The sequence below is a fragment of the Plecotus auritus genome, assembly GCF_963455305.1.
Source record: "Plecotus auritus genome assembly, chromosome: 6".
NCBI lineage: Eukaryota > Metazoa > Chordata > Mammalia > Chiroptera > Vespertilionidae > Plecotus > Plecotus auritus.
The window spans coordinates 167,921,552-167,933,597 of NC_137773.1; the positions used below are offsets into that span (position 1 = coordinate 167,921,552).

The window sequence follows — 12,046 nt, forward strand, 5'->3', positions numbered from 1 at the left end:
CAAGAAGGAAACCAGGAAAATGGGGCATCAGAGACGTCAACAGGAGAAACAACTCAAAAAGAGAGTGGTTGATAGAATCAAATGATGCTAACGTGAAGACTGGAGGTTCCCTTTTGGATTTCAGCCTCTGCCGACTTTATCAAAAGATGTTCCAGTAGCAAATCCAGCTCTTCCTCCATTTTCAGAATGAGCACCATTGCACTGCCTTGCTGGGTGGCAGCTCTTCGGGGGTCTGAGTCCCAGCTCCACGGGCCCCCTCTTCTGAGCCCCTGAGGTTAAAGCACCAGGTGGTACCCCTTCCAGCAGTTCCAGGTTTCAGGGAAGGTCACAGGCCCTGTTTTCTGGGAAGCCGACTCTGAGGTTGAGATAAGCATGCAGGCAGTGTATTAGGGAGTGGCCCCAGAGTCATCGCCTCTGAAGAGAAGGGAAAGAAGCAGGACAGGGCGAGGGAGAAGTTGGCTGGGATGCTGTCTCAACCCAGGGCTCAGCCAACGCTTACTAGGAGAATGGCCCATCAGCGTTGTCCCCACTGGTCACATCCTACATGGACCGGTCACTGGATGCCACTTGCCCCAGGAGGGGGGTCATCCAGGGGTGGGCAAACTTTTTGACTTGAGGGCCACAATGGGTTCTTAAACTGGACCGGAGGGCCGGAACAAAAGCATGGATGGAGTGTTTGTGTGAAGTAATGTAAATTCAAAGTAAAGGAGCGGAGGGGAGAGCAAGAGAACCCTCCGCTCTTTCGGCTCCGCGGGCCGGATAGAACAGCCGAACGGGCCGGATCTGGCCCGCGGGCCGTAGTTTGCCCACGGCTGCCATAGACGGTGACCGCTGAGCTGTTGGCCAGCAGCACCAGCAGCTTATCCCTTCAGTCTTGAAGCAGGATCTGGCAGCACACCGAGTGTCCAGGACAAGGGGTTTCTCCTCCAAGTTTCTAGGTTCTACTCACCTCAACCTCTGCCCTCAGCTCCCCCCCTAGGATTGGAAGTCATTCCCTGCAGTTCGTATCTCTAAATCAGTTCAGAGCCTCCTTTGTGCTTCTGCAGTCTCCAATACCTGTTTGAGCAATTCCTTCTACTAAACTCTCTAGTGCTACACTTTTACACCTGACTGATCTACCCACCCCCCGCCCCCTCAAAGGGGGACTCCAACACCGGTAGGGAAGGGAGGAGAGGGCTGAGAAACGCGCACTTTGTGACTGATTCTGGGCCCTACTGACCAGGTTCCATATAACCCAGAAGATCAATTTGGTAAATAACAGCATCATGTTTTGCTCTCAGCTCATGCACACTCCCGGCGACATCTGAAAAGACCAACGTTTTGGCACAGAAATCTGGATTGAAATAATCCGGGAACAGGCCCTCTGCGCCCTCCGTGTGTCTGCCCTGCAGGCGGGAACAGGCCTGAACTCTCTGAGCTCCTTCGAGCCGGAGTGTAATCCATTGACCGCATGTCTGACACATTAATGCACTAAGTGGCTCCCTCGAGATCTGTAAATGTTGACACAGTCGCAGCCTGAGTGCCTAACTTCACATAGAAGTGACTCCGGCTCAGGGATAATTGGCTTACAAGCTGTATAGATAGGTATCAAAAGGGCAAGAAGGAATCCACAATTTCGTCTTTCCATTTTTCAGACGGCACCAAGTCTGATTTTCAGCTAAGACTAACATGCTACTGACTGAAATAAACCAACAGGCCTCGCAGTTCATCGAGTGCCCATCACGACGTGTCTACGCAGCCATGCTGGCATTGGGAGGCGTGGCTAAACCAGGCTTCCTGGCTCCCACCACCAGCGCTGAGAAGGAATCAGAATAGGACCCACTTCAGTGTTCAGAGCACGTTTTATTAACACAGAAAGACTACGATTCACTTTATTAATCTCACAGGGGGCACTGAGACCCCGGAAAGCACCGCTCATGTCATATACCATGAACTTGATTACAAGGAGGCAACAAAACACATCATTATTACCAAAAACCCCATACTGGTTAACAAGTCTTCCCCTCCCCCCCCCAAAAAAAAAAAAACCCACAAAAAACTAGTATTAAAGGCTTCAAATATGCAAATCTAAAAATACGTTACAACATTTAACGTTAAGACTCAAGTTTCTCTTTTAAAATATACTGAGCATCTCTCCCTCCCCTGATTCTCCAATTACGAGAAGACGCCCTCTGCATTGTGTTTCTCCTAAACTTCTATCCTCTGTCCTTGAGCAGAACCGAGGGCTGAACAGGGGCCGGAGGCGGAGACCACGGGGCCTGCTCTGCAGCCCGCGCCTGCTGGCTCCGGAGGTGGCCCTCGCTGCCCGGGGACGCCTCCTTGCGCTCCTTCCCTAGGTTGGCTGTGCTGGTCTTTCCAGCACTTTCGATCCAGGGGTGCTTAAGAACTTGGTGGGCCGTGTAGCGCTTTTTGGGGTCTACCACCAGCAACCGGCTCACCAGGTCTTTGGCAGCTGTCGGAGGGAGAGAAGGAGGAGGAAAATGAGACGAATGCAGGTGGTTCTGAATGTCTCTTCCCCGTCCGGGAACTGAACCCAAACATCCCCGTTAGCAACACGTGCTACGCTGGAGCAGCCTTATTCAACGGAACCTTCTGCGACCACAGAAACCCTCCACCTCTGAGCTACTGGCTGGGACCACTGGGTGTTTGAAACGTGGCTAGTGCGACTAAGGAGCTGAATGGGTGTCGCAGTCACTTCTAATTCGCTCACATTTACATTTACACTGAAGTAGCCCCGTGCAGCTGGGGGCTACCCTGCTGGATGGAGCAGCTCTACAGGGTGTTTGTTCATTTCTCCCCAGCATCGCGGGCCAGGACTAGCCCGAGGGGACAAACAGAGGCCACATCTGTCTACATGTTTTCCATCTGTTAACCAAACTATTGAAGTGTTAAATGAAAGATGTGCATTCTTCCTGCCAACGTTGACAAATAGGCCTTCCTACTGACAACGTTAAAGAACATGTACGAAGAAGCCTAGGTAGTAAACAGTGCAAATTCACAATTAATTTCGTTTTCTGCCCCAAATCATGAGTGATTCTGGAGAGAGGTGGTGACACCTAGGGGGCCAGGGGGCAGGCAGGGAGGAGGAAAGATTTCTGGTTCTCCCAGGCTGGCTCTCTGAGCCTCCTCCTCCAATCACTCGAGAACACTAGCATCACTCCTTCAGGTCCTCAAAGGACGGAGACTGATGTAGCAGGAAATAAAGGATGAAGCGCAACGTGTGGACAGCCCACCTCCGTGCAGGTGCCGTAGGGGGCTCTGCACTCTCCTCACACGCCTGACCTAGAACCTGCTCACAGTCAGAACCCAGAAGGGCTCCAGCCCTGCATCCCCTCTTCCCTAGCGTGGAGGCCCCAAAGCTCACCCTCAGAGATGTTGTCCCAGTAAGGGGCCAGGAACTCGAAGTGGCCCAGCTGGATGATGTCGAAGAGCTCGTCCTGGTCCCTCTCCAGGCTGCGGAACGGGGGGAAGCCACACAGCAGGATATAGAGGATCACGCCCGCGGCCCACATGTCCACCTCCAGCCCGTAACCTGTGCAGCAGAGGCAGAGACACAAGCGCAGCTGAGGCCAGGCTGGATCGGACGTGATGAGATAAGCAGTGGAAAATCATGGCTCAGGGCACAGAGGGCCTCAGCTCTCTGCAAGCAAGAGCCACTTCCAAACATGAGTGCCAACTCCTACCAACACGGGGCCCACTCCTACCAACATGGGGTACACACCAGGGTGACTCAACATGTGGTCCTCAGACCATGGCCACTGTGTGACCCTTTATTACTGGTTTGTCATAAAATAAGCACAGACATGGAAAGGAAACATTTGGAAACTCTTATTTGACATGGCTATGACATGGCTATGACATCCAGTTGCACGCTCACGGGACACACCGTGAACAGGGTATAAATCATCAGTTCAGGGTTGTGTAACACACAAGGTCAGTCACACGTGGCATGAGCTGTGATCCCTGATTTAGAAAGAGTTCTCATACTTTGGTCAAGGATAATAACTTCCAATATTCCCATTAAAACCTAAATGCCAGCTTAGCACCAACTCGAAGATCTTTGTTCCATATTGAAAGAATATGAAATACGAAATATTAAAAAATGAAACCTTAATCAGTAAATGAGCAAGAGTCCCACAGAGCAACATGTCACACTTACCTTTCTCAGAAAGAATTTCAGGTGCTACATAAGTCGGGGTCCCGCACACAGTAAACACTGGTCTCACCACGTGCTTCGCAAGGCCAAAATCAGCCAGCTTCAAGGTCGTCGATTTGTCCTCATTCCTCTGAACCTGTAAGAAACCAAAATCCCCAAACCACCAAAATTGTGATGAGAATAAAGAAGGAAAACTCATGCAACAACAAGTACAAGAGGTCAAGATCACAAACAATAAACCTACACACCCTTATAGTGTAGCCCAACACTGATGAACCCAATTTGATCTCAGTGACAGGTGCTCACATTTTCAAGTAACAAATTAATGAGTTAGATTTTATACCATACTAGAGGCCTGGTGCATGAAATTCGTGCACGGGGAGGAGGGGGCAGTCAGACATCCCTCTCACAATCCAGGACTGCTGGCTTCCAACTGCTCACCTGCCTGCCTGCCTGCCTGCCCCTAACCGCTTCTGCCTGCCAGCCTGATCACCCCCTAACCACTCCCCTGCCAGCCTGATTTGATGCCTAACTGCTCCCCTACCAGCCTGTTTGCCCCTAACTGCCCTCCCCTGCAGGCCTGGTCACCCCCAACTGCCCTCCTCTGCTGGCCCAGTCACCCCTAACTGCCCTCCCCTGCAGGCCTGGTTACCCCCAACTGCCCTCCCTTGCTGGCCATCTTGTGGCGGCCATCTTGTGTCCACATGGGGGAAGCCATCTTGTGTGTTGGAGTGACAGTCAATTTGCATATTACCTCTTTATTATATAGGATTATATAGGACTGCCACACGTGGCTATTTAAATTAAAAAATTGAAATTTGGTTTCTCAGATATGCACTAACCACATTGCAAGAGTTCAACGGCCATTGGCGACTAATGGCTACAATATTGGACAGTGTGAGTGCAAAGCATTCCCATCACCACAGAAAGTCCTATTGGGCAGCATGACCTCGGACAAGAACCAATGACATTGGGAGTACAGACAGTTTTAGTGAGGACTAGAAAATGCCTGTGGGCAAAGCAAAGTCTGGGCAGGGGAGAGGTGGGGAAGAAAAAAAATAGGAATTAGAATGAAGAAGTAGACAAACGAACAGTGGAGGGATGTTGAATACCAGCCCTAATTGGGGGGAACAAGGGGAAGGGGTGATTTAAGAATCAAACAGACCAGGAGTCTTGAATTCCAGTTCTAAGACTTACAGCTGGATGGTCTTGGACAATTTCTTTACTGATCTGAGTTTCCATTTTCTCATTTGTTTAAAAAAAGAAAAAAAAGCCCTAACTGGTTTGACTCAGTGGATAGAGCATGGGCCTGCGGACGCAAGGGTCCCAGGTTCGATTCAGGTCAAGAGCATGTGTCTTGGTTGCGAACACATACCCAGTAGGGAGTGTGCAGGAGGCAGCTGATCGATGTTTCTCTCCCATCGATGTTTCTAACTCTCTATCCCTCTCCCTTCCTCTCTGTGAAAAATCAATAAAATATATTTTTTAAAAGAAAAAAAAAAAGAGGGCGTGAAAATTTCCAGCAAGTAGGAGTTCTATTCAGTGTCTGTAATCTGCCCTGCTAAGTGTTAGCCCTAGAGCAGGGGTGGGGGACGTCAGGTCTGCAGGTTGTATGAGGCCCGAGAAATCATTTGGTCTGGCCCTGCCAAGGCAACCACAGGCAGGACTCAAAATTCAATAAATTTAGGAGCTTTTCTCATAGCAACATAAATTTATATTAAGTGAATTACATTAAGCAGAATGATGTTATAAATATCCAAATGGCCCTTGGCAGAAAAAAGGTTCCCCACCCCTGCCCTGGGGTGACCAGCAGTCCTAGACTGCTGGGGACTCAGGGGGTCCCCAGGATGTGGGGCTTTCCTTTTTAAACTTTCATTTAAAGACTTTTCTTTCTAAAACAGTCCGAGATGGCTGTCCTAGTTTGCACATAATAAATCTTTTAAAAAGTAATGCTATGGGACTGAGATTTATGCTACATATTGGAACTGACAAACTGGGTTCTAATTGTTAATATTTTTGCATGAAGGTGAAAGAAATTATGTCTGGTTCTTCCTTTAGATCCCGCCTCCACCAAATGTTAGAAAGGTAGAAATAGCCATCTTTTAAAAAAACAGGAAAGACAGCTACCCCACCTCTGAAATGAATACAGGGAACTGGCTGCTCTCCAGTGTTCTCATTAAAATAAGTCCCATCCAACGAGTCTCCTCCCTCCCGAGCCCAGCTGGCTGGCTCTCTGACCTCTGGTCAGCCCATTCCCACTGCCAGGTTCATCTGCCCTGTCCTTCTTCACCCTCGAGGTATCTGCATGCTAGATGATAGTTAGGAAAAGATGGCTCTTAACCCCAAAGAAATCGATCTCAAGAGGTGAGCTTAGCAAGTGTTTAGACTACCATGCAAAAAATAATAAAGCTAAAGATATCTTTCAAAAGAAGAGAAATAAACAATGAAGGCGCAAACCTAGCATCTCTTACAGCAAGTAAAAGGCCCATCGGTGCCCCTCCTGGACCCTGCGCAGCCAGAGGAATTTGTAGAAAAGCTCTTTAAAAAAATTTTTAACACGTTAAGCGCCCAGCCTGTTTTGTCTTCAGGACGGAAAGTATAGTGTCAGTCACTGGTGATTGACATGGCACTTAACGTGTTAATATATTTTTATTGATTTCAGAGAGGAAAGTGGATGGGGAGAGAGATAGAAACATCAATGATGAGAGAATCGTTGATCTGCTGCCTCCTGCACGCCCCACATAGGGAATCGAACTGTGACTTCCTGGTTCATAGGCTGATGCTCAACCACTGAGCCAGGCCAACCAGGCAGCAAAAGCTCTTGCTGTACATTTCAGATGGTAAAATGTACTGGCTCTGCCTCCTGCTGCTGCAGGCTTGCCTCGGATCTACCCTCCTCTGGTTCTCCTGGGGGCCTCTGGATGGGCCTCCTCACCTCCTGCAGAGGAAACATCTCTTGGCTGGAGTATCCAGTGTCATGTACCAGTGACAAGCACAGCCTCAAAAGTCCAATTGTCAGGGTCCAAACTCCGGCTCGCCATTTACTGCGCAACTGGCCAAGTAACTTCATTTCCTCATCTGTAAAATGGGATCTGAATGATCTTATGGGACTATGATGAGGATTAAGTGAACTGACATCTGTAAAGTGTAATCAACAGTGCCTGGCACCTAAGAAGCACAATATAAGTATTTGCTTGTCAAGTAAAACCATATTATTTTAGCCACCAAAACAGTTCACCTCTGAAGGCCAGGACTGACTCAGGCAAAATGAGCAGCTCAGGGAAGCTGGCATTGGTATCTCCCTGCTCATCACAGACCCCGCATGCTCAGGCCAGCGGTGCCCTGAGCAGGTAATGGCCACACAATGGTCAACATACTGGAATAAGCCTGGTGATGATGTCACCCAAGGGAGAGACTCGATGGGGCCACCGGAGCTATAGGAGCAATTACCAACTTGTCTGCAGGCACATGTTCTCACATCTCTCATAAAACTGAGCAGAGGTTTTCAAAGCTCCCACCAGCACTCAGGAAGGGGGACAGGAGGACAAGAGGGAGCACTCTGGTTCTCCCTGTGTCCCATCAGGGCACAGCAACACCCCAAAATGCAGGGGGAGTGGGGCATCCACTCCCCACACAGGAATAAGTTCTCTGCCCTCGCTCTGCCTCCGGCCAGTGAGCTCACATCTCTGTAAGCAGATATGTCTCAATTACTGAGTCTGAGTCACCACCGGCCAATCTCATCAATGTCTCCATAATTAACCCAGCCAAAGGGAAAGGCATAGACGTAGAACGAAAATGCGATTCCGCCTTGGTGTGCGTACAAGACAGACATGGCCCGAAAGCAGACAAGGGAGGTAATTATTAGAATAATTTAGATTAGGAAATTGAGTTTGCAAGGGAAGGACAAAAAATAGCCTGCTGCCTAGAGTTTCCAGATGGATCGTCTACATTAATCACATTTGCCGGGTGATTGTTGAAAAAAAATATGTCCCTCACAAATATTTGCAAATATTTCCAAACAAATGATCAGCATTGAAAGCATTTGGCTGACTTAATACACTGAAATAAACATGTGACATAACAAAATCACCAGAGAGTTCTATTAGCCCTTAGATGCACGGAGAGAAAGCTACTTAACTAACTTTACTGAAACAGCTCATCTTCCGCTAGATTCCCCCCCTGCATTTACTTTCCAGTTTGCCACCCCTAAAAGCCAAAACCCCTTTTCCTTTGTCGTGTCTGTTTTGAGAATGTGTACTGTTCTTGGCTAAAATGCTACATAAGCCCCAAGTTCTCACCACCCCTGAGTTATTCACCCCCGCGTTTCTCCTCCATGCATACACAGTGCACATGTAAATAAACTCTTGTTTTTCTCTTGTTAATCTATCTATTGTGAGTTTACTTTCCAGGGCCCCAGTCACAGAACCTAGGAGGGTAGTGGGAAAAGGTGTTCTTTTTCCCCCTCCCCTACACCCTCCTGGGCCAGGTTTGGTTGAGGGCCCGCCCATGGCCCCAGTGCACACATCTGACCTTGCCCTCACCCCACACCTCCATCTCTCTAGTAGTCTCTGATCTACCTAAACTCACTGCTCTGGGTCGTGGGCCTCCAGGGGCTCTGTTTTCAGTTACCTCTCACCTAAAGGGTGTTTGAGATTAATTTGCACAGAACTGTAATGACTATTGACCCATCTGCATTCTTCACTCCCTTTTCTTTTCTTAATATATTTTTTATTGATATCAGAGAGGAAGGGAGAAGGAGAGAGAGAGAGAGAGAGAGAGAGAAACATCAATGATGAGAGAGAATCATCGATTGGCTGCCTCCTGCATGCCCCCAACTGGGAATCGAGCCTGCAACCCAGGCATGTGTCCTTGACTGAAATCGAACCCGGGACCCTTTAGTCCGCAGGCCGACGCTCTATCCACTGAGCCAAACCAGCTAGGACTTCCCTCCCTTTTCCAGCCACATCAAAGCACCCTGCTTTGAATCAAGTTAGCCTTTATTATTTACATAGGCACCAGGTAACATCTGGATGGTCTCACAGCTTCTAAAGGAGTCATTACTTTTCTAACAATTAGCCTTCCTTCTCTCCTTCAATGGTAGGTCAATGTTAAGGGTGATCTTGTCGTTATCATCACTGAACAGAAGGGGGCAGCAGAATACAGACCAAACAGCAAGAGTCTCCCTAAGAAAAAAGTATTTGATGTGGGTAAGGCTTATGTATCTTTGTCAAAGTCTTAGCTGATCCTGCATGGTTCCTCTGGCCTTTTCCTCCATGGTTCCCTGCTCAACTGGCTATGAGGACCAAACTGATCATAGAAAGCAATTCACATCCATATGCCTAAAATCAATTTACACTTCAACAGCACAGATACTGTAATATAAAAAAATGGCTAAAAAAATCAGTAAGGACAAAGTCTCCCTGGGATCTGGCACATGTTAGGCCTATGAAATGCCTTTGGAGCCTACATATCATGCCAGTCTTTTTTAACATCTCATATCCATTCCACAAACATTAATTTCTGGCCGAGGCCCTAGAAATAGAGTAAATGAATCAGGTAAACTTCTTGATTTTATGAAGCCCTCTTTCTATTAAAAAATAATATTCAAAAAAACATGTAATTTCAGGTAGTGATAAGTGTTATAAAAAAGAAAAAGTGGGATAAAGGCTATGTTGTCCAGTATGGTATCCACCAACCACTAACCACATTTGCTATTTATTTTTAAACTAGAGGCCCGATGCACAAAGATTCGTGCAAGAATGGGCCTTCCTTCCCCTGGCTGCCAACACAGCCTTCACTCTAGCCGAAGGAGAAGGGAGAAGGAGAGAGAGAGAAACATCAATGATGAGAGAGAATCATCGACTGGCTGCCTCCTGCACGCCCCCTACTGGGAATCGAGCCTGCAACTCAGGCATGTGTCCTTGACTGAAATCAAACCCTGATAATTGGGCTCTAGAATAAAAAATGCCTGGAGTGGCTGGGGTGCTGCGGAATGCCTGCGTCGTTGCCATGGTGACAACGCAAGCATCCTGCCCCACCCCCTGCCACTTGGCACCTGTGTATGCAAATTAACCTTCCATCTTTGTTGGGTTAATTTGCATACTCACTCCTGATTGGCTGGTGGGTGTTGTGAAGGTACGGTCAATTTGCATCTTTCTCTTTTATTGGTGTAGATAATATGTAAAGTTCAAGTCAGACTCCCAAGGTATATTTCAAGTGCTCATATGGCTAGTGGCTACCATACTAGACACTGTAGATAAAGGACAGCTCCATCATCACAGAACATTCCATTGGACAGTGGCAGGGGTGGTATGTTATAGGGTAGTTAAGGAAGGATTCGCTGAGAAAATAACATTTGAAAAAAAATCATATTAAAAGCTGAGGAGTGAGCTTTTCAGGTGACGGAGATAGCAAGTGCAAAGGTCCTGGGGCATGTTTGGCCTGATGAGGAACAGCCAATAAGGGCAGGACTGAAATGAGTGAGGGGTGAGTGGTTGGAGTGAGGCTTTGAGAGGAAGACAGAGACCACATCATGCAGGGCCTCTAGGCCGTGGAAATGAACTTTAGCCTCTATTCTGAGTGCCATGAGAAGCCCACGATAGCTCTGGCCAGAGGAGTTACAGGTTCTGATTTCCATTTGGAGAAGGCCAGTCAGGCTTCTGTGAGGAAGAAGGCTTCGGAGGAAGAGGAAGGACCAGTGAGGAGGTGACTGCCAGTCTCAGCAAGAGGTGACAATGGCTTGGGCTTGGGCGTGGGCAGTGCAGTGAGGTGTGGAGAAGGTCATACGAAGGGTAAAGATAAGACGAGAGAATGGACTGACTGTGAGGATGAGGGGAGAGAAGACTCAGGGGCGCTGAGGTTCCTGACCCCTGAGCAGGGGGTCAGCAGTGGCCCCATCCTTCTGACGGACAAGCGTGGTTTCGGTGCAGTGTGGGGAGGAGAGCCTGGCTGGAGTTCAGGAGAGAATGAAAGGTGGAAAACAGCAAACGGTGAATAGAGACACCTCTTTCAAGGGTGTGCATGTGTAGATCATAAAAATGAGGCAGCAGCTGAAGGGGCAGGTGGAGAAAGCAAAGGTTTGTTTTTGTTCTAAGTTGGGGGATATTACAGTATGTTTATTACAGTATGTGATGATGGACGGGAGGAAGGGAAAGCACCTGAGAGATGCCTCGTCCCATGGGATGAGGAGGCCAACGGGTCTCATTCCTTCCAGCCCTGTTTCCAGGCAGGAGCATGCCCCTTGTCTTCCCTTATTCCGGGACAGATACTCTCCAAGGACCTTGCTCCTGTCTGCCATCTCTTCAGGCTCCCCCCACACACGCAACTGGCTCAGCTTTCTTTGCCGTATGTAATTTCTTGGCTGTTGGCCATAAACAACCTGGCCTGTCCGCTTCCCCTCCTGCGTGGGTGGTCTGGCCATCATCGCCTCTCCAGCTCCTGTTTGCTTCCTCCCTCCTCCCAGGGCCCCGTCAGCACATCCCAACCCCACCCAGGGAGCGCACACTGGCAGGAGAAGCAATTAACACTGACATTTCTGCAAGCAGGAAATTCTCATAATTAAAACTTACTTTGCAAGATCTCAGGAGTCTAAATAACCCGAAGGGGAAAAGAGGGCTAGCATCCTGTCAGGAAATGCAATCTGTAGAAATAAACTCAGTAACAGGCCTAAAATTTTTTATTCTAGAGCCCAATTATCAGATGTAAATATTTCTGTTGATTAAAACAAAAATAAGCTTGCTGTCGTCATTAAGAGCTCTCAGTATATTCAGAAAGTCTCTAAAAGCAGCAACAATTGCGATCAGCCATGTAATCAAAAGTCAGTTCTCACATAATCATTTTTCTAAGCTTAGCAAATACAGGTCTTAATATGGACAGTAACCATCCATTCAA

The 12,046-nt window shown here is 48.2% G+C and overlaps 1 protein-coding gene across 2 annotated transcripts in view; it reads right to left on the minus strand.

Moving 5' to 3' along the window:
• Window positions 1-1,824: 1,824 nt before the first annotated feature.
• DCLK3 (doublecortin like kinase 3) overlaps window positions 1,825-12,046 on the minus strand; it is a 34,152-nt gene continuing 23,930 nt past the window's right edge. For both annotated transcript variants that reach the window (XM_080675344.1, XM_080675345.1), the window contains exons 3-5: window positions 4,160-4,292; window positions 3,365-3,532; window positions 1,825-2,452 (exon numbers count right to left, since the gene is read on the minus strand). In XM_080675344.1, coding sequence (XP_080531470.1) covers window positions 2,196-2,452; window positions 3,365-3,532; window positions 4,160-4,292 — 558 coding nt within the window. In that variant the 3' untranslated portion in view covers window positions 1,825-2,195. The remainder of the gene's footprint in view (window positions 2,453-3,364; window positions 3,533-4,159; window positions 4,293-12,046) is intronic.